The following is a 23,526-nucleotide window of genomic DNA, read 5'->3' as shown; positions in this document are numbered from 1 at the left end:
GTTAGTGAAGTACAGTAGGTACTAGGAGATGAGGTATATCTCAATATGGCGAAAGAGCGAGACGCGATTAGCCAGTACGACCATATAACTATGACCCATGAACCTATGATCACCTATGAAACCTATTGGTTTCACTTGGGACAATAGTCTAAAAGAAATCGATGTGTGCGTTGGATCAGAAAGGCCCTATTGAAAGCGGTGAGTTTGTAACATAAACAAAGAAGTGCAGAGAGAGAGCCAGAAGATAATTTATGGGTAGGTTTATTCTATATAATTCTATGATTTATCATCATAAGATTAACGTTTTTAAAACGGTAAACAAAGCAAAAACATTTAAATAAAAGGAAAAAGTAAACGATGCTCAGGGGGTAGAATATGTGGGGGGCCTGGCTGCGTGTAGCCTTTTTGCAACGCGTCCGCGTTTCCGGGTTCGCGTTTTGCGCTCTGATTGGCCGCTGACCTACGCTAGTACGCCCTCCTCGCTATGAGCGTAGCAGGAGGACGGACACTGAAATCGAACAGCTGTTCTTGAAACCTAACAATGCCCGATCTAAAATGGTTCTCTCCTCTTTGTATACCTTTGTCCTCACAAGTTTTCTGCCAGGGAACTTATGGACATGACAATAGTAGTAGTTATAAGGTGTTGACGGACGCTGATGTTGATACGATAGCCCCTTTAGCTGCACTAACGCTGTTGTTAGCTTACATGCTAACGTGAATGGGATCGCCCTTAGCATTGCGGCTAGGCTAGCTACCGAAACCTAACAATGCCCGATCTAAAATGGTTCTCTCCTCTTTATATACCTTTGTCCTCACAAGTATTCTGCCAGGGAACTTATGGACACGACAATAGTAGTAGTTATAAGGTGTTTGAGCAGGACAGACGCCCCTTTAGCTGCACTAACGCTGTTGTTAGCTTACATGCTAACGTGAATGGGATCGACCATAGCATTGCGGCTAGGCTAGCTACCTAGTACCGCTAGTTGAATGGATAAACGTTATTTAACATTGCAGAATGTTATTACTTATTACTATTGTCGTGTCCATAAGTTCCCTGGCAGAATACTTGTGAGGACAAAGGTATACAAAGAGGAGAGAACCATTTTAGATTGGGCATTGTTAGGTTTCGAACCTATCAAGCTAAGCTAAGCTACGTTAGCTACTCACGTTGTATACACAATAGTACAACGTTACAAGCTCAAACACCTTATAACTACTACTATTGTCGTGTCCATAAGTTCCCTGGCAGAATACTTGTGAGGACAAAGGTATACAAAGAGGAGAGAACCATTTTAGGGCATTGTTAGGTAACAGCTGTTCAATTTCAGCGTCCGTCCTCCTGCTACGCTCATAGCGAGGGGGGCGTACTAGCGTAGGTCAGCGGCCAATCAGAGCGCAAAACGGGAACCCGGAAACGCGGACGCGTTGCAAAAAGGCTACCTGGCCCCTGGCCCCTGGCTGTGTCATGGGGGGGGGGCTCATCTGCATACCTGAGCGTCTCTCACCTACTAGACCACCCCTTCACCCACTTCAATTACATATTCTAGTCATAGTATTTATACTCATATTATGGATATACTCTCCATATATCTGTACACATTAGATCAGATTCGATTAGATTCAAATCTATTGTCATCATACAGCACAAGTACAGTACAACGAAAATAGGTTTGGCATCCAACCAGATTGCAAATGTAACGTGAAGTGCAGTAGTAATAGACAATGTACTGGTGATTAAACTGGGTATAACACTAAATTAGCACTACTGAAATACTGTACATACAGTATATCTCTTACTGATGTTCCGTAATAGTATCACATGTATTTCTGTATTCACTTTATTAGAATTATATACGGTAGATATAGTTTGATAGATCGATATTCCTTTACAGTAGTACCACACTCTATCTATCTATCTATCTATCTATCTATCTATCTATCTATCTATCTATCTATCTATCTATCTATCTATCTATCTATCTATCTATCTATCTATCTATCTATCTATCTATCTATCTATCTATCTATCTATCTATCTATCTATCTATCTATCTATCTATCTATCTATCTATCTATCTATCTATCTATCTATCTATCTATCTATCTGTCTGTCTGTCTGTCTGTCTGTCTGTCTGTCTGTCTGTCTGTCTGTCTGTCTGTCTGTCTGTCTGTCTGTCTGTCTGTCTGTCTGTCTGTCTGTCTGTCTGTCTGTCTGTCTGTCTGTCTGTCTGTCTGTCTGTCTGTCTGTCTGTCTGTCTGTCTGTCTGTCTGTCTGTCTGTCTGTCTGTCTGTCTGTCTGTCTGTCTGTCTGTCTGTCTGTCTGTCTGTCTGTCTGTCTGTCTGTCTGTCTGTCTGTCTGTCTGTCTGTCTGTCTGTCTGTCTGTCTGTCTGTCTGTCTGTCTGTCTGTCTGTCTGTCTGTCTGTCTGTCTGTCTGTCTGTCTGTCTGTCTGTCTGTCTGTCTGTCTGTCTGTCTGTCTGTCTGTCTGTCTGTCTGTCTGTCTGTCTGTCTGTCTGTCTGTCTGTCTGTCTGTCTGTCTGTCTGTCTGTCTGTCTGTCTGTCTGTCTGTCTGTCTGTCTGTCTGTCTGTCTGTCTGTCTGTCTGTCTGTCTGTCTGTCTGTCTGTCTGTCTGTCTGTCTGTCTGTCTGTCTGTCTGTCTGTCTGTCTGTCTGTCTGTCTGTCTGTCTGTCTGTCTGTCTGTCTGTCTGTCTGTCTGTCTGTCTGTCTGTCTGTCTGTCTGTCTGTCTGTCTGTCTGTCTGTCTGTCTGTCTGTCTGTCTGTCTGTCTGTCTGTCTGTCTGTCTGTCTGTCTGTCTGTCTGTCTGTCTGTCTGTCTGTCTGTCTGTCTGTCTGTCTGTCTGTCTGTCTGTCTGTCTGTCTGTCTGTCTGTCTGTCTGTCTGTCTGTCTGTCTGTCTGTCTGTCTGTCTGTCTGTCTGTCTGTCTGTCTGTCTGTCTGTCTGTCTGTCTGTCTGTCTGTCTGTCTGTCTGTCTGTCTGTCTGTCTGTCTGTCTGTCTGTCTGTCTGTCTGTCTGTCTGTCTGTCTGTCTGTCTGTCTGTCTGTCTGTCTGTCTGTCTGTCTGTCTGTCTGTCTGTCTGTCTGTCTGTCTGTCTGTCTGTCTGTCTGTCTGTCTGTCTGTCTGTCTGTCTGTCTGTCTGTCTGTCTGTCTGTCTGTCTGTCTGTCTGTCTGTCTGTCTGTCTGTCTGTCTGTCTGTCTGTCTGTCTGTCTGTCTGTCTGTCTGTCTGTCTGTCTGTCTGTCTGTCTGTCTGTCTGTCTGTCTGTCTGTCTGTCTGTCTGTCTGTCTGTCTGTCTGTCTGTCTGTCTGTCTGTCTGTCTGTCTGTCTGTCTGTCTGTCTGTCTGTCTGTCTGTCTGTCTGTCTGTCTGTCTGTCTGTCTGTCTGTCTGTCTGTCTGTCTGTCTGTCTGTCTGTCTGTCTGTCTGTCTGTCTGTCTGTCTGTCTGTCTGTCTGTCTGTCTGTCTGTCTGTCTGTCTGTCTGTCTGTCTGTCTGTCTGTCTGTCTGTCTGTCTGTCTGTCTGTCTGTCTGTCTGTCTGTCTGTCTGTCTGTCTGTCTGTCTGTCTGTCTGTCTGTCTGTCTGTCTGTCTGTCTGTCTGTCTGTCTGTCTATATCTTACTGTTCTTCCCCTCCCTAGCCTGTGATTTATTTATTATTTCTCTCTCTCTCTCTCTCTCTCTCTCTCTCTCTCTCTCTCTCTCTCTCTCTCTCTCTCTCTCTCTCTCTCTCTCTCTCTCTCTCTGGGTCAATACTGTGAATGTTGAGGATTCAGTGTAGCAGCCTTTAGATAAACACCCTGTTAGCAGGATTAGCCCTGTTGTCCTAACAATGTAAACCTGGGATTAGGAGCATCTCTCTGGGGGTGTGTGTGTGTGTGTGTGTGTGTGTGTGTGTATCTGTATTGTCCTAGCAGAGTAAACCTTCCATCTTAAAGCCTCAACCTCAGAGGACACACACATGCGCGCGCGCACACACGCACGCAGGCACACACGCACGCACGCAGGCACACACACACACACACACACACACACACACACACACACACACACACACACACACACACACACACACACACACACACACACACACACACACACACACACACACACACACACACACACACACACGCACATGCGCACACAAGGACCAAGTCAACATTACAGGAGATTAAAGGCACAACCCATGGTTTATTCGACCATTTCATATATTCTCTTGGAGTTTTTTTTTTTTTTGCTTTCTTAACCCATCATTACCTTTTTCACAGAGCCTTACTTTTTAAAGATATCCAGAATATACACAGTAAGTGTAAAATTTTACATAGTAAAATTTTACACTTACTGTATATTCTGGATATCTTTTACTCTATATTTTATATTATAATGTAACATAGGACATTTTATATTAGTATATTTTATATTAGAATGTAACCATATTTTATTGTTATTCGTGACTTTTTTGTTTTTGTCTACCTAAATGTTTACTGTTTACTGTGAGCAATTTGTAGTGCCAAATCCCCTCTGGATGAATAAAGTATTTCTATTCTATTCTAATATAAACGCTATACCTGCACTCGAGACGCTCAGATCGGTGTGTTCATTATATATAATTTGTATGCAAACAATCCTTTTGCTTGATGAAGGTTAGAACTGCTGTAGTGTGACATTGCCGGCTAGTTTGTTGATGTGCGTTTAGCTCAGTCCTGTAGTAAAACTATTCAGGTGTCATCCTATTGTCGTATCATTTGGAGTCTAAAAGACCGAAATCTTTTGAATTGATCCGTTGATCGAGTGAACTAGCTTCATACTCCCGCCGCAAACCAGGCTGCGATATGATTTAGTTTCATTTCATTTCAGCGACTTCGGGTTCTTGAGAAGCGCTATATAAATAAAATGAATTATTATTATTATTATTATTTCAAACTTTTATTTCAACTCGTTACAGCGATGATGAGTTTACAATAAACAGTAAACAAACCAACAAAGTCACATAAACAAGTTGGCAAACAAGTTCAAGTTTTAAGTTTGTTTATTATTTGTCATAATAAAATACAGAATGCTTGTTTCTGTATGAGCCCCTGCGAGTGTGCTACAAAAAAAGTAAGTAAAAAAAAGAAGTTATTAACACTTTCTCTGCCAAGGACGCCTAAACTCTTCATTCCCCGCCATGCTCATTCTGCCAATGACGCCGTAACACGTCATTGACATCAATATTTCAAAAATCTTATATTAAAAATATTTCATATTTCTCCCCCGGAGATCTACTGTTGATCCCCTCTCAACTCTCCAACGGTTCAAGAGCGCCATCTGGTGGCCGATCGGCGGATCGCCCAAACCGGAAACCGGAAACGGAAACTGGTGCACTGCTCATCCAAATTCGGTCCGATCACTCGCCAAAGGTCCCGGGACTCGAGCGCGACACAATGGATAGTGATCCGTTACCAATAACTCGATAAACAACATGATTTGGACGTATATACTATTATACAACCTGGAGATGGATCGCATATTTCAACATCCCATAATAGGAATATTTTTGCTCCACGCTCATCGCCCAACGCTACGAGGAAGCTGCGGTGAGTTTCAGCATTTTTTTTTACCGTGTTCGATACAAACTGCTCTAATGATCATATCACCCACACTAGATGAATCATCTAACGTTGGCCACGGAATTATAAACGACCCCCCCCCCCATCCGGTCAACATCAGATGATAAGTAGTAACTTCTAGAAGCACATCCATTTGAAATTTTTTATCTCGCGCAGATCGCTATCAAACTGTATTTGATCATCAATATAATGCATTTAGCGCTATAAATCAGAAAACGATAAAAACATATTTATACTTTAGACCGTATTTTAGTATGAATATGTGAATGAAAAAGTATAACGTTCCTACGTCCTGAACAATAGATAATTGACGTTGAATGGGCCATAGTAATGTCAATTTAGCAATAAAATTTAAAAAGTTATAGCCCTGCAAAGAAGGGGAACTTCTCCATAGACAAATAGAGTTGGCAGAGGATGGTATAATGATGTACATAAGCCTGGCGAAGAAAGTGTTAAGAAGTAAGTAAAAAGTAAGTAAAGGAATGTTCAGTCAATATACATATATACAATATACAATACAGAATAAAATGAGTAACAGTGAGGTACAATGCAGAAATGAGATGCGGTACAAAACTTAGGGTAAGGTGCAAATGAGGTACAGATGAAGCTTTTAGTATTCCAGGGCGCTTTGCCGCAACGTGCGCACGGTTATATCACGTCGTGGAAATGAATTAGGAACCCAGGCTGCTGTTCTATTTTATGCCGCCAGGAGGCGCAAAGTCATTAGACGGACGCTACAACGTCCTACACAGTATACTGTATAACGATCTGTATGTTTTGTTGTCTAAAATAAATACCATACCATATGTCTAAAGCAATGTTGCTGAATAAAATAATTAACCAGTTAAAACCTGTCGAATGGAGCAGTCAATGTGTATATTTTGTGTAGATAGCTAGTGGAGGTGCCAGGTGGGCTCTATTTATAATGATATATTTTGTCTAGTACCGTGGTCTAGTGGTTTATCCCCATTCCTTTCAAGCGGACGCCCGGGGTTTGAGTCCCAGCCTGTCAAATATATATATATTTTTTTATTATTTATAAAATGAAATTGCCCGCAACGATGTGCATAATACAATAGTAATAATATATAATAAGAATCCAACCAATAGAGCGACATTGTGCAATAAACAAGTAAACAAAGTAGGGCATATCGGCATTTGTACATGAGTTATTCTGAGTCAACTTATTGTCTGTTGTTGCTACGCAACTTCACTTGACTTGAAAAGACTTGATACCTCCCCCCATGCCCAACGATTAAAAATTAATGTTATTAAATGTATATATATTAATTCATTTTGCGCGAATCCACACTTCATTTCCCAGACCCACTTTGTTTTGAAACAACCAATCACGTTGCGCGATAGCACGAGCGATCCACAGTCAGTAATAATGTTACAGCTGAGTTCACGGCGAAATGTAAAATGCTACCCAGGATTGTTGCGTTTCGTTATAAAAACTATGCGGTGATAAACAAAAAACGAATCGCAGTATGCAAAACGTGCGGTTCGAGGATCACAGATGAAGATGCGCAACGTCCAACTTCGTTCGACACTTGAACTAAGCTGCACAAAGATCGGTAAGTGAATGAACGAATGAATGAAAACTTTATTTAACAGATTGCAGAATGGGTACAATACAGTACAGCTCAATATACACAATTGTTAAGGGGATGCAGACCAGAGAAAGACTTTCGTCTTGTTTACATCAGGGTCCCCCATAGTAACTTGGCTTGCTACAGTAGAGTTAAATCAATGAGCCAGTGTGCTAACGTTATCATATACTCTCTTTTTTAGACTCTTTTTGTATCACAAACAGTACTGTATTTGTAAATCTGGTATGTCATAAATGTATAGATGTAGCAGTGATGTAAACAAGACGAAAGTCTTTCTCTGGTCTCTTCGCTGGACTGAGACGTGACGTGATTTTAATTATAATATGCATGATGTTTTGCTTTGTACAGGCAATAATGAAGAAGTTCCCTGGAAGGAAGGATGTCTCTTTCAGGAAGGGTCCATCTGGACATCTACGGCAGGACCCCGCTGAGGAAGCAAGGAGGATCAAAGATCTTCTCTTCTCTTCCTCCTCTGCACCAGCCCAGCCTGCCTCCGCTGCACCACTACCTGCAGCCTCCTCTGAACAAGCCCTCATGAAGCTACAATGTGAGAGCAGAGTATTTAGCTTCATTATGATAAACAGCAACCTAATTATCTGCACCTCTACCTGCAGCAAACTAGTCAGACTACTGCTTGACCTGACTCCTAGAACCCACCTCACCCCTGCACACTTTGCCAACCTAGGATGGCTTAGAGTAGACGACAGAGTACAGCAACTTGCAATGGGCCTGGTCTACAAGATACACTACACGACCAAGGTACCCATGTACATGTCAAAATACTTCCCAAAGGTCAGTGAATACCACGATCACAACACCAGAGGGAGCTCCACAAATCATGTAAAACCCAGATTCGGCTCAAACAAGGGACTAAACACGTTTCGCAATTATGCCACAACAATGTGGAACGCCCTACCCAAAGCTGTAAAGGAATGTAAATCACTACCCACCTTCAAAAACACTCTCAAAGAACACCTACGGGAGACTGCAATTCAAAACTGGCCCCTACAAATGTCCTAACCCAGTTGTACAATAAAGACCAAGCATGGCTATTCCAATGTACAGCCCCACCCAACCCCACCCCACCTACCCAACCTCCTCCAATGTACAGTTTCCATGTCAAATGTATGTCAGTATTCCAATGTACAGTGTGTCCCCCCCCTACCCAACCCCCCCCCCCCCCCCCCACCTCCAATGTACAGCCCCACCCCACCTACCCAACCTCCCCCAATGCACAGTTTCTATGTCAAATGTATATACTCTTCTTCTGGATTTCTTTTGTATCACAAACAGTACTGTATTTGAAAATCTGGTATGTCATAAATGTATAGATGTAGCAGTACTGTCTATCTGTATGTCATGTGTGTCATATGATGAATTGAAAATGGGGGACCCTGATGGAAACAAGACGAAAGTCTTTCTCAGGTCTGCATCCTCTTAACAATTGTATGTATTGAGCTGTACTGTACTGTACCCATTCTGCAATCTGTTAATAAACTTTTCAATCAATTCAATCAATCAAGCACGTCTACCTGCAGCCTCCTCTGAACAAGCCCCCAGGAAGCTACAATGTGAGAGCAGAGTATTTAGCTTCATATGTTTAGTTTATTTTATTTATTTAGCACATTATTTAAAAAAACAGTGCTAGGAGGGAACGAAGCCCAAAGGGCATGTACAAAGTTCCACTCCCATCTCATTGTCCATAAACAATATGAACGAAATACATGTGTAGCAAGGTCTACACACTATAGCGAAAACATGGAAGATTGACACGAGTCAGTAACAAGAACAATTATTATTATTTATTTTTTTTGATAAACAGCAACCTAATTATATACTTCAGGCTAAGTTTTGCCAATAATATTACTCAGCTCAATGAGCTTAGTCCAGCTCAATACATACAATTGTTAAGGGGGTGCAGACCTGAGAAATACTTTCGTCTTGTTTACATCAGGGTCCCCCAACAATTAGCATTTCAATGGTGTGTGTGGGGGGTTGCCAATCCAATGTCACACCTACACAGGCTAGTCACTCTACCCCCCTGTTGGGATGGAGGGAGAGACGAGACAGACTATTTTCAAGTTTAATGTACATTAGATCTCTTGTTTTCGAGACTATTCTATTGGCTTGCCTTAGATTAGCCTGTTCATACATAGACTGCAGGGATGGGTGACCTTTCACCCCTATATGATCTTCCATGCGGTCTGCATCAGACGGACCAGTTTGGACTTTAATTGTACAGACAGGTTACCAAACCAAGCTGTAATACCATATCTGATGAGACTCTCTAATACAGATTGGTAGAAAAGTCACCATGGTACAGTGGTACCATTCCCGTTTCGCACGCGGAGGCCAGCCGTGTATAGGTGTAACAGACTGACAGCCAATGAAATGGGTGCATTTGTCACGCTGTCCAAGGAGCTGAACTGCTCTCGTGCAGCCGTGTTCGAATCCCGGTGGGGGACCCTGATGTAAACAAGACAAACGTCTTTCTCTGCTCTGCATCCCCTTAAACATTTTGTGTGTATTGAGCCATACTGTATTGTACCCATTCTGCAATCAGTTAAATAAAGTTTTCATTAATTCATTCTGTCCATCTGTCTCTCTCACTTGTTTAATCTTTCACTGCAACACTGGTTCTCTCGCAAAACCCCAAACGTTACAATGCCCGCTACGATTGTGCAATAAAACAATAGTTTCGTTTGAGTTTACTCAGTTTATTTGATCAGGGACAGTGCATATCAATCAACAGTTATACATTTATAAATTAATACAATTACAGAAGAAAAAACATTATTATCAAACCAGATTGGAGGAGTGTAAAGGGGATAGTAAGAGACTATGGAAAACATTGAATGAACCATTTGACATTGCAACTCATTTCAACAATTACTTTGTTTCCAAGGTAAACACAATTATAAATCAAATGTTGCCAATGAGTGGTAAGCTGTCAGACTCTGTAATTAAAAAACATATAATGTATGACAAGAAATGACTCTGTAATTAAAAAACATATAATGTATGACAAGAAATGCCGATTTAAATTTAAATGCACAAGTCCAAATGATATTGAAAAGCTCCTCCTATCACTTAAACCAGATAAACCTTGCGGTGTTGATCATCTGAATGGAACAAATCTCTGCAAAATGTGTGGCTAAGCCACTATCACATATATTTAATTTATGTTTTGAATCGAGGGTCTTTCCTCAGCCTTGGAAAACCAGTGAAAAACCAGTAATAGGTAAGTTATTGGAAGGAATTGTGTTCAAGCAGATTCAAAAGTATTTCAACGAAAACAACATTAATTCTGATTTCCAGCATGCATACAAAGTAGGATACTCTACAGGAACTGCTTTAACATCTCTTACAGATAGCTGGCTACAACTGATCGATAGGAAGTTAGTTGTGGGTACAGTGCTCTTGAATTTCAGTGCAGCTTTCGACATCATAGATCATGGCCTATTATTATTGAAATTACACACATATGGGCTTGAAGACACTGCCATGGAATGGATGAGAAGCTACTTGTCTAATAGACAACAATGTGTTGTATTTAATGGTTCCATGTCAAATATGGTAACACTCCAGTGTGTTATTCCCCAAGGAAGTTGTAAAGGAACCCCTCCTTTACTCTATATTTGTAAATAATAATAATAATCTTCATTTATATAGCAATGTATAGAGCCATAACATACTGGAATAGGATCCCATTACATATTATACGGACGGAAAACAAGGACAATCACAACAAGTTCTTTTCTTAAAGTGCGTTTGTGTATGTGCGAGTGCAGAATGTTATCGCCCTATTTCCAGATTGTCTGTAATGGCCAAAGTCTTTGAATCTCTTGTAAACAAACTGAAAAAGTTTCTAGCTGACCATAATATTCTTAACGAGTTTCAGTCAGGCTTCAGATCCATAGTACTTCAGTGACTATGCTAGTCTCAAATGACATAATTGAAGCACTAGACAAGAAAAAACTGTGCAGCATTGTTTGTTGATCCGTCTAAAGCGTTTGACTCTGTGGATCACGCATTATTGCTGATGTGATTATGCTTCTTGCCACTGCACAAATGGCCTTCTGTATTTGTATTTGATTTGTATGTTTTTTGTTTAATGCCCTTGTTTTTATGTTGAAACTTGTTGTGTGCCGTGTTGGTCAGGACTCCCTGGAAGAAGATATATTGTATCTCAATGGGACATTCCTGGATAAATAAAGGATATAAAAAAAAAAATAGAAATGAAAATAGCTGACACTTTTATCCAAAGCGACTTACAAGTTCTGTTCGACAAGTCATCAGGAAGGGCTCAACTCTATCAGCTGAGTAACAATGTTTTTTTAAATAATGTGCTAAATAAATAAAATAAACTAAACATATGAAGCTAAATACTCTGCTCTCACATTGTAGCTTCCTGGGGGCTTGTTCAGAGGAGGCTGCAGGTAGACGTGCTGCAGGTATGTATGAATGTAGTGCACGTCTCTTTAATAATGATAAATATAGTGTGTTAAAGTGTCTAAAGTGAGTAAAGTGAGTGGTAAAGTGAGTGTTTGTTTAAAGTGAGTGTGTACATGTGGATGTGTGTGCAGTGAGTGTAGATGATGGGTTGTTACATAGTGTTATTGTCATTGAGCATCCTGATGGCCTGGGAATAGAAGCTCCTTCTATTAAATTCTGTAAATGTTGGAAGAGCCTCGAACTGTAGTGTCGGGCGCATGGATTGAAAAAGCTCATGCTCCAGTCTGAGTCGAGTCTCGAGTCCCCAGTGTTCGGGTCCAAATCCAAGTCCAAGTCACCAAAGAAGAGCCAGAGTCGAGTCCCCATTACCCTAGTCAGAGTCCGAGTCCAAGTCATAGAGGTTGAGTCCACTCCACTCTGGCAGTCAAAGAGCTGACGTACAAATAAAAAAAGGTCTACATTAAACATAAATGACACAGCGGTCAACGTTTCAAAGGGAGTTTATTTACTTTGTGACACAATAGCCAAACAAATGCACTAGCCATCAATATCTTATGCCAAATGATTAGGGCCTATTACAACAAAAATGCTGTCAATGCTCGAGTCCAAGTCCAAGTCCGAGTCATCAGTGCTCAAGTCCAAGTACAGTCACGAGTCCTAAAAATCAGTCCTGGACTCGGACTCGAGTACTACAACACTGCCAGGGACCCTAAGAACCAGCCAGTCACTAGATCGGGTCAAATAGGTACCAAAATCCGATTCGAACAACATTGACATATATGGAGGTAGCTTACCAATAAGATTAACCCTCGAGTAAACCTTTAAAAAACCCACTGTCTCCCTAGTGACCGAAACTGCGATCTCAGTAAAACATATCTCTTTCATGTATTGTTCCAATTTTCTTTCATGAATATCATTATTAACTTCAGTCCTCACCATACATATAGAATATTTATTCATTTTCAGGATTTTAACCATTTCTTAAATTCGGGTTAGGGTTGGGGTTAGGGGGTTAGGGGGTTAGGGTTAGGGTTTGGGGGTTAGGGTTAGGGTTACCCTAGGGTTAACCCAGCGTTAACCATAACCCTAACCTGTCCAGTTCTGTGACTAGGGTGAAAGGTGTGACACTTGTTGTTCACACGCTTAACCTTTTAATCTGTAGACCGTTTTCGCCTAAAGGTACATGCAGGTGATTTTTGATTATTGTAATGTGAGTCCAAGATGTGATACTGAGCAACTTTTTTGGCATATACATAAAATCTAGCCAACGCTATCCACAAACACACGTGAAAAAAGGGCTTTTTGACCAGAACTGCGACAAAGGTGACTCGAGGGTTAATATCACAAATAAACAAATACCAATTGTTGCTCCTATCAGAAAGAGAAGGCCTGGACACGCTATTATTTCCAATTCAAAGGTATATAATAGGTATTATGTTTCATCATGAATGCATGAAAGGGGGAGGGGGGGTAGTTATTTGATGCTTTTATCGTCAGCAACGGCATACGTTTTGGAGTACGTTACATATGATCGTTGCGATCGATGTGAAATCATGGTTGGATCAAAGTAGGATTGATGTCATATAGTCCTTACCTTTACTAGGAGGTATCCCAAAAACAATATTCCAATTGTCTGATCGCGATTTCCAGTATTAGACATAATCCGGCACAACACATGCATCGAGGGGCATTGGACGCATTTCAATGTGATCGGGTGAACCGCTACACTTGCCTGAACCAAAATGCTGTGCCGGGAGGGGTTTAGATGTAACACACGGTGGGCAATACGGTTTCAAAGGGTGGGCGATACTGCCACCTAGCAGGATGCGGCCGGTATTGCATTCTAGCGATCTCAGAATGATTTCCTATGGTAACACAGGTCCGTGAACCTGAAATGAATAAAAAAATCGAATAAAATAAATAACGATGAAAACCCGACTATACTCGGGTATGGTGCTCAACCGCTGGCGAGTTAACCCGACTATCCTCGGGTCTGGCGCTGAAAGTGTTAACAGAAGGTATGTTGATGTAAATTACCCCAAATGTTAGAAACCATTCAGCCAGATTTATTAGCATGACTATACCTTTTGCTAAATGGGCAAACCTGGCTCCAAATTCTTCAAAAGCAGCTGCCTGGTGGGTCACACATGCACCTAAAACATTCTTTATAGCTACATAACTGATCCTTCAACATCTGAGGGCGTGATAAGCATGTTTTGCCCTTTCTTTCCTCAAGCTAGGTAAGAGATTAAAAGGAGATGTATTTCTATTGTTATACAGTATATATATATATATATATATATATATATATATATATATATATATATATATATATATATATATATATATATATATATATATATATATATATATATATATATATATATATATATATATATATATATATATATATATATATATTGTGGCATATCATGGATATGTGAAGGACAGGAGATATTACTGCCACATAAGGAGTGGAAACAATTAGGTTGCTGATTAATACTGAGAACACACCTGTGCACCATTAGTTCACCCACATCGCACACACACACACACACACACACACCCCAGACACACACACTACAAATACACTAGGTTAGTGAGAGGTGAGTTGAGTGGAGGTGAGGTTGGAGTTGTTGCATTGAGAGAGATTGTTATATTCAGAGTTTTGTGAGGTGAGAGGTAGTGAGAGGAGAGGAGAAGGCGAGAAAGGTGTTCATTGTGTACTGGACCCTGGACTGGCTGAGAAACCCCCTTGTGTACTGACCCGGTACCGGAAGACAACTCTGAGTATTGAACAATCCCTTTTTTGTACGAGAGCCTGTTTTGTGTTTTTGACCTTGGACTGTATTACGACCATTCAATTGCCCATCGGACTATATTCTGCCCTATTCAATAAATATTCTTTATTGATTGAAATTGCACTTGTGTGGACAGTTGAATTTGTTTGTTTTTTAACCGTGACGAGTCTGACCACCACCAGGCTCGTCACAATATATACTGTATATATTGTGGCAGACCGGCTGGAACGGTGTTGGAAGGCTGTTATCGCTCTGCCAAGTTACTGATGAACATGCCCATATTACAGGCACGCGGGAACTATAAAACGGCAGGGGGTGCTGGGGGGTCGCCAGATAAAAAAAAAAAGAAAACGTTTTTTTTTTCTTTTTTCGGTCAGGCCACTGAACTTAGAAGCAGGCCAGGCCAGTGTTTCTATTTGCACCAGCGCAATAGTTAGATAACCTAGGTGGGGAACAACCAGGAGATCACTGCAACTCACACAAGTTGGAGAACTATCTCTCTCTCTCTCTCTCTTGCTCTCACACACACACAAAGGGAGCCGCATGTGATTGGTGGAGGCGGGATCCTTACGAAAAACTGCTAATCATTGACACATGCTAGCCTGTAATAATCCCCCCCAGAAAAATTTACTTTGCATTTGATATATTGCAAATATCACACACACTGGCATTTAAAGGGTTAGAATTATAAAATGAATATGTGGTGTTATGATCAGGGCTGAAGTTGAATAAAATATTGTATTTATCAATTACAAAAAACTGAAAATCCATAAAAATCTGTGTTGTTGCTAATCATACATATGCTAGCCTGTTTTTTAACAATAAGTTGTGATGCCATCACAAACACTGGCATTTAAAGGGTACAAATAAAAAAAATGCCTGCACCAGAATGCAGGAAATTAAGTCTTTGTAACAAAGAAATTCCTGGTGGGGGACCCCCAGACCCCCTGCTTAAAAAGTGGCCTGACTGGGGCTATATTTCCTGGCCTGAATGATTTCCCCAGTCCGGCCCTGGTTAAAAGCCTCCAATGCTTATTAGTGTGTGTGCGTTTGAACGTTTGCATGTTTCAACCATACATTTCCATTTAAAATATTTTTTTTTACCTCCTATAATAGTGGGGGTCGCGGCTCTCTGACACAGTTTTTTTTGGGTCGCGGCCTGAAAAGTTTGGGAACCCCTGGTCTAGCCTGTACCCCCCAGACATGTTGCTGGCCCCGTCAAAACAGTATCCTATCAGCCTCTCCATGGGCAGGTCGAGGCGTAAAAGTATTTTATACACAAAAACAGCGTCTCGGCTGTTGTGTCTGGGCCGGGCATTGTAAAAACCCCAAAAGTTCTGAGCTTCCAAGTTGTCATCGGCTAACTGTATATTACACGAGAATTGTTCTTTTCCAGTGAGTGACATCAGTGGTTCCGTCAGCGCTCAAGCCAAAGATTGGGCTTTTGGATGCTTTGCCTCTAATTTGTCGCTGAATATCATGGGCAAGCAGCTGTAAGATTTCGTTTTGGATGTTGTTGGACATCCAGTTGTCTCTCTTTTGGAGCCAATTCTTCAAATCGGTGCGCACTCTTTCCATCATGAGCTGCCATAACACCCCATCCCTATTTGCATCACCCCTCAGTGGAAGCCCCTGGCGCCCGAGGGGGGGTATAGGGGAACAGACTCAGTTAACTCTTCAATACCTGATGCTGAGGCTGAACCTGTCGTCTCTGTCTCTCTCTGACGTTTATCAGATTTAGTGGGACTGTCACTGGGACCGGCGGGACGTTTCGAAAATAAATCTGATATTTTTCTTTTCTGCGAGTGAGACATTCTGTGCTAGCAAAGTCTGACTACTAGCTCAAATCGACGGACTGCGCAAGCACTGTATCACAGTAGCTCAGTGGTTCGTGGCGCGTGGGAAGGGCGGGAGACAGGAGGTGAATACAATTAGTTGTTTCACCTGTCATTCAATCAGTCTGTGACAGTCTGTCATCACTCGAAAATCTACTCAGTTTTACACGTATGATTGTGTACATACAGTAGTGTAATGAATGAATGAAAACTTTATTTAACAGATTGGAGAATGGCTACAATACAGTACGGCTCAATACACACAATATTAAAATGGTGATGTGCTTTGAGCAGGATAAACTTATAATATACAGTGTTACAGTTATACAGTTACAGTATATACAATTATATAAATACTGCCATAAAAAAAAAAAAAAAAAATTATATATATATATATTTTTTTTTTTTTTTTTTTTTTGCAATAATTGGGAGGGGGTGCTGCAGCACCCCCCGCACCCCCCCTTCCCGCGTCCCTGCCATATTAGGAAATCCGATGAGACACATTGTTGAGCAGAGCGCATCAGCCCAACACAGCACACCTGTGCCAGACTGGCAAGGAACAGGTGAACCTAATCAAAGGGTAATTTCTCACTCTAGAAGATGGAAGGCTAGACAGAAGTGCATTGGAGTAACTACGGTGAAACCTGAGAGAGGAGTGAGGAGAGACAGTAAGTGGAGGAGAAGAGAGAGAAAGGAAGCGATTGGTGTGTGTTTAACCTGTTAAGCCCTAGCCATATTTTCTGAAAATCCGCCTAAAAATACATACCTAAGTAAATGGAAGATTGCTCCACTTCTACAAGGTCCATTTGTAGATTACGGATGTAATCTGCGTTCCGCCGGCGGACTGCACAGGCTAAAGAGGTTAAAGCATCGGTATGTACTGTAGGACAATGAAAGCTGTCGGTGTCCTCTTCAAAATGGCGTCAAAAAACTACAATTCACGACGTTACATTTTTCTGTCGACTTTCCCGAACTAAACAACAGCAAAACGAAATTGAAAATCTATCTAATAACACTTTAACCTATTGGTAAACTAACGTATTGATAATAATATACATCATAACTGCTGTTGTGACATGGTTATGATGTTTATACTTGAATATGTTTGAAAAATAAAACGATACTTTTGTCAGACAGTCTAGACAGATTGATTTATGTCATTTGCGGTCCGCCGATGGACCGCACGGGTGGAAGAGGTTAACAAGTGCTGTGTATGGCCATTTTTGGAAGGAGATCCCCACTGTGTGCCCGACCCTCTGACTGTCTGAGAACCCACTTTGGAAACGACCAACGCCCCCCAGACGTCTCTTCTCCTGGATCAGCCCTGGAACGTATGAGAATCTATCCCTGTGTACCATCCCCCACTATCGGACAACGACGATTCTCCTAGATTACGGACTGGCTGATGGGAGGACCCCACACGAAGAGGAGGAGGAAGGTACGGCCCTAGGGGACATATTCCCCCTTAACCCAGAAGAGGAGGGCCAGCCCATGACTCCCTCTTTGGGCAAGTGATAATGAAAGCCTGGGTTTGACAGGAACTGTTGTTGGTGCCTCGCCCCCTCTCATCTCCTCTGTCCTCCAGCTCACACAATTCCCTCTGCTGGGAGCGCACCTGGGAGTAAAGAAACCCTTGGGGAGGATAAAAGCGAGGTTTTACTGGCTGCTCCCTTTCCTGTTGTTTTCCATTAGGGAGGTGCCACAAGTGTCTACAGGCTTCTCTCCTTTTGAGCTACTTCATGATATGATATGATATTTTCATTTATAATGCGCCCCCCCCCCCCAGCCAATTTTTACATCGGTCCGGGGCGCAGCCCGGGAAAAAAAAGAATACGAATAAATGGTCAGGACAATGGAAACAGAGAACCAGGGAGACGGACAGACAGAGAACATAACAACACCTCAGACACACAACACAACAGCAAAGTAACTCAGTGATCATCCAGAGCGAAAAGGTGGTTTTTAAGCAAGGTCTTGAATGTCTGTATGGTGTTGGCAGACTTGATGTTGAGAGGGAGCTTATTCCACAGTGTCGGCGCCATCACTGCAAAGGCTCGGAAACCCTTTGTCACCAGTTTGGCCCGCGGGACCCTCAGACACAGTTGGTCATTTGATCTGAGGGACCTGGAGCTGACGGGTTGGACCAAGTGTTCCTCAATGTAGGCCGGAGGGAGACCATTGAGGGCTTTGTAGGTGAATAGCATAATTTTTAAGTTGATTCTCTTCCTCACTGGGAGCCAATGGAAAGAGACAAGGACTGGGGAGATGTGGTCCCTCATTCTGGTGCCTGAGACCAGCCTGGCAGCAGCTTTTTGAACGCACTGGAGGGGGAGGATGGTTTTGTCCGGAAGACCAGAGTAGAGGGAATTGCAGTAGTCCAGTCGTGGGAAAATGAGCATGAGGATGACTTTATGAAGGTCGCTGGGGGAGAGGAAGGACTTGATTTTTTAAATGATGTGCAGTTTGAAGAAACAAGAATGTACTACTGATCTTACTTGCTTACTTGCTTGCTTATGGACAAAATGGATGTTGGACTTCGCCAAGGAGGCCTGGGAACACCAGCCCGTCACCACATCGAACCCACTTTCTAGAGGCTCATGGACAGGGTCATCCGCTGAAGGTGGCCCTCTGTTCCGACCCACTGTTGGTGGCTCCTGTTTCATTATGCTCTGTCTGTATCCCGACTGTACACAATGAACGGTTAAAGCAGTCTTGCTTACTTGTACTTTATTCTAAAACAAGTCCTAAGTGCAACAGTACTTAAATAGAACAATCCTATTGTTACAGCTCCTGACTTCACCAAGCCACCAGTGGTGCAGACAGATGCCTCAGAAACCGGGGTGGGTGCCGTCCTGTCACAACTACAAGGTGAGGAACATCCAATGGCATACATCAACCAGGAAACTGTTGCCCAGAGAGCAGAAATACTTCATGGTCAAAAAAGAATGTCTGGCGATCAAATGGGCCTTGGGAGAGCTGAAGTACTATTTGTTGGGACGGCACTTCACCCTGGTAACAGACCATGCACCACTAGTCTGGATGTCGAGGAAGAGAACAATGCTAGAGTCCCCCGCTGGTTTCTGTCACTCCAACCCTATGCCTTTGATGTCGTCCACAGGTCTGGAGCTGTGCATGGAAAACGCGGATGCGCTCTTCCAGAGAGATGCGCTGGCATCCTGGGTCGCCCCTCCCTCCAGGTCGGAGCTGAGGGGTGGGGGAATACTGTATGTGGCAGACTGGGTGACGCACTTCTTCAACCATTCTTCAGCCATTATCTAAAAAAAATAAAATAAACAAATCTAACCCTAACTAACCTTACTGTCATGCACTAACTAAACTAACCTACACTGTAGCACTCAACACTTTGATGAACATTGTTACTCAGCTGATAGAGTTGTGCCCTTCCAGATCACTTGTCGTACAGAACTTGTATCGGGCGTGGTCCAATCTCACAAATGACAATAGAATATATATATATATTATATATTCTTTTTTTGTAATAGTATATCTAATAGTAACATTTCTTTGTTTAAAAAAAGGCTGTTTTCAGGCTATTTTTCTCAATGTGTGGGAGCGGATTTAAATTGATTATAAATGTTATTATTTATTGTTAAATTTTTTATTTAAAGTGCTCCGTGTCCTCTGAGTTTCGAGTGATGCCCATAAATAACACACATGGCCTTTGTTATTATTTGATGAGCTGCTTCTCACGATGGACGCCCAGATGGCGTGGCGTGGTCTGCTGTGCGACATTCTGCTTTCTTTATGGGTAAGTTGTTGACTATTGTTGACTAGTTGTTTATTTAGAAGGTTTGTGTGGTAGGGTTACTGCCACAGCATTTAACGGCATGATAACCTCTTAAAATTCTGCCGGCCCGAGGGCGGTCCCGTTGTTTATCTCTGAAGCAGCACATAGTTTGAAAGCTAAAATGGCGGCCTTTTTATTGACGCCTACTCTACGTGCTTCCAATCTTGGGTTATAAGACCAAACAGCCAACATAGAAATTACCACCTCGGTTTTGGCCTCTCAATGACCGGACCAACAGACTTAAAGATAATCAGAGACAGAGGTGGTAATAATACAGCTTATAGCTTGAAATGTTTCCTCTAAAATTACTCTAAAATGGCATTAAAACTGCTGTTAGATTTGATTCTGCTTTGTGTCGTGTGCCTTTTTATTCATTCCAATCTGGTGAAAGCTCATAACACCCCAGAGTCTGTCACAATATATATATAATATATATATATATATATATATATATATATATATATATATACACAAGCATTATGCCCCTGTACCTTTTCAGTCACTGCCAAAACAAAGACCTGGGTGTGGGAAGTGATCGAGTGTGACTCTGACTGATCGAAGCTTGAGTGAAAGAAGCTCATATCTCACAGTCAATAACCTCTTTAAACTGTTTCAGATAGGCCACGGTTACAGTCACATTTATCATAATATACTGACCATACAGTATGTAATGTTCTACAAATGTAATTTTTTTGCATAAATTACTATACCAGTCTTTTTGACATGTGGGTTCCAAGTCAAGTCATACAAAAATCATCTTTATTTTTAAAATGTTCACTGTTAATGAAACATTTTGGTGTTATTTTCCACTGCCACAGACCTCCATTGTATCCGAAAGTTGGCTTAAGTGCCACAAGAACCCTGTGAATGTCACCACATCTGACTACAATACCATGTTAACATCTTTAGTCCCCCGAAAAGTCGCTCTATCATTAATACAGCGTCTAAAAATTGTTCTTCTACAGATACTGTATGACATCATAATAATACTGTATTAAATCACAATTATATTGTATGACATCATAATGATACTGTATTACATCACAATGACACTGTATGACATGACAATGATACTGTATTACATCACACTGATATTGTATGCCATCACAATGATACTGTATTCAATCACAATAATACTGTATGACATCATAATGATACTGTATGACATCAATGATACTGTATTACATCACAATGACACTGAATTACATCACAATGATACTGTATTACATCACAATGACACTGAATGACATCACAATGACACTGAATTACATCACAATGATACTGTATTACATCACAATGACACTGAATTACATCACAATGATACTGTATTACACACAATCACAACAACAAAACCTTTCAGAAAACAAGTGACACAAAATGTTAGCTTAGCATTTTAGTAAAATGTGGTGACTTTCTTCAGTTCTTCTATGTGGTGTTTAAGACACATTTTCAGATACACTGCAAGTCATTGGCAGTGGTGAATCACAAAAACAAAAAACGTTTCAGTAACGGTTAAAGGCCCACTTGCAGGTTAAACCCTACTCTTCAATTATGGGAAGTTACATCATTGGTATCTTTTTCATAATACATTTTTTTCATTTGACGCCGGAAATTCCACTCAGAAAGGGTTAAAAATGTCCATGCACGAATAACATGTATGGAGCCAATCAAAAAGCTTATCAGACGCTATCAGTGCCGTGACGTCACTGCAGGTAACTTTCCCCTACTTCTGATCCACCACAATGGAGTTTGACGAGTGCAGAAAGCCATTTCCTTGATCCAAATGGACGCCTTACAAGACGCAAATTGGTTTAATCGTCGGAGAGACTTTGATGGACCAGCTACAACTGCATTTTTGGTTGAAACAAGGTAGTTATAAGGTTTTTAATGTCGTAAAAAAAGAACTACATGTACCACTAGGCAGCCTGTTGTTCAGTACAGCAGCGCTATTGGTCTGTTAGGCTGTCGCCTTATCCCCGTCACGGGTCATAGTACCAAGCTGGCTATATGGCTCTGGCTAACGTTAACATTACCCTGCTAACGTTAGCATTATGTCTACTGTCGTGAACCATTTTAAATCGGGGCATGTAAAAGAGTTTGGGGAACGAGTAAAATGTGCAGGTCCTCTTCTCAGACCTGTGGGGCAAAGCACTGCACACGCATCATGCCGGCAGCCGGCTAGCAAGCTACACGTCACGGCATGTTGATAGCACGATAGTAGCCTCTCGGATAGCACTCAGTGCTTCACAGTCACGAAAGGGGCTACCACGATAGCTAACTAACGTTAACGTTACAAGCTCAAACACCTTATAACTACTACTACTGTCGTGTCCATAAGTTCCCTGGCAGAATACTTTGTTTGTGAGGACAAAGGTATACAAAGAGGAGAGAACCATTTTAAATCGGGGCATGTTAGGAGTTTTGAGAATGCTGGCTAGCAAGCTAGCTAACTTAGCTACTAACGTTATGTACACAATATGTACAACGACACAATGATTTACATGAGTATTTACAAATATGGTAACGTGGTTGTGGCTTTTACAAATAGTGGTTAGGTTTAGAGATAAATGGTTATGATCACGGAGCAATAGTGTTAGGTGCAACAGATACTAGCTCCTCGGCTAGCCTAGTAGTAACAAGAAGGCTCTGCTGCCTGCCACTACCTGCGTGTGATTCTCAGGCCCCTTGCTGCCCTGTACCTTGTGTGACGTCATCATTAAGATGACACGCGCACGTTATGAACCATGGATTAAAATATCCACGTGCGTGGTGGTTGTGGTTGGGCGGACAAAATGTTTGATAAAAACGCTAAAACTGGGTCAATTTCTATCATTCCCCCCCACCTCTTCATGAAAGTCACCGTTGGCCTAGTCACATTGTTTATTGAACAAAAATACAAAATGCAAGTGGGCCTTTAAAGATTATAAAAAACATAGATATTTTTGTATCAAAGCCAGAATAATTTGGAACCCATATGTCAAAAAGCCTGGGCCCTCATTCATCAACGTGACGTAGAAAATGTTCTATTTCCATACTTAAGCACAGAATTTAGAATGTGTGCACGCACAAAAAAAACGGGATTCATCACACGTGCGTACACAGGTCCTACGCACACCTGTCATGATAAATATCACCTTGGTCCTACGCCGAGGCTCGTGCACACTTTCACGTATTTGCATACCAGAACCGCCCCGATTAACCATATACGGTAATGGAACACCCCCATGAAATGTGGAAAAGTGGACTAACCCAAGCGAACTCTGAGAGACTTCACTGAGAGCGAGATTGATCACCGAGGTCCGACCAACAACTTGAACGTATAATCTTCGGTGCGCCGGGAGCCAAGGATGTTGACTGACCCAGTCCTGCTACAGAACCAGCACATTGACAGAAATAA

General features: G+C 41.7%; 1 protein-coding gene across 2 annotated transcripts in view; it reads left to right on the top strand.

The window, feature by feature from the left end:
* LOC311227668 (uncharacterized protein) overlaps nucleotides 1-20,289 on the top strand; it is a 98,981-nt gene extending 78,692 nt beyond the window's left edge. The window contains exons 3-5 of one of the 2 annotated variants that reach the window (XM_084313400.1): nucleotides 11,638-11,684; nucleotides 19,109-19,189; nucleotides 19,440-20,289. In XM_084313400.1, coding sequence (XP_084169526.1) covers nucleotides 11,638-11,684; nucleotides 19,109-19,189; nucleotides 19,440-19,600 — 289 coding nt within the window. In that variant the 3' untranslated portion in view covers nucleotides 19,601-20,289. The remainder of the gene's footprint in view (nucleotides 1-11,637; nucleotides 11,685-19,108; nucleotides 19,190-19,439) is intronic. The other variant, XR_014619609.1, reaches the window with a different exon arrangement.
* Nucleotides 20,290-23,526: the final 3,237 nt, after the last annotated feature.

The sequence above is a fragment of the Notolepis coatsorum genome, assembly GCF_963971535.1.
Source record: "Notolepis coatsorum genome assembly, chromosome: 4".
NCBI lineage: Eukaryota > Metazoa > Chordata > Actinopteri > Aulopiformes > Paralepididae > Notolepis > Notolepis coatsorum.
The sequence above is the reverse complement of the archived record's forward strand: the minus strand, read 5'-3'. Positions and strand labels throughout refer to the sequence as shown.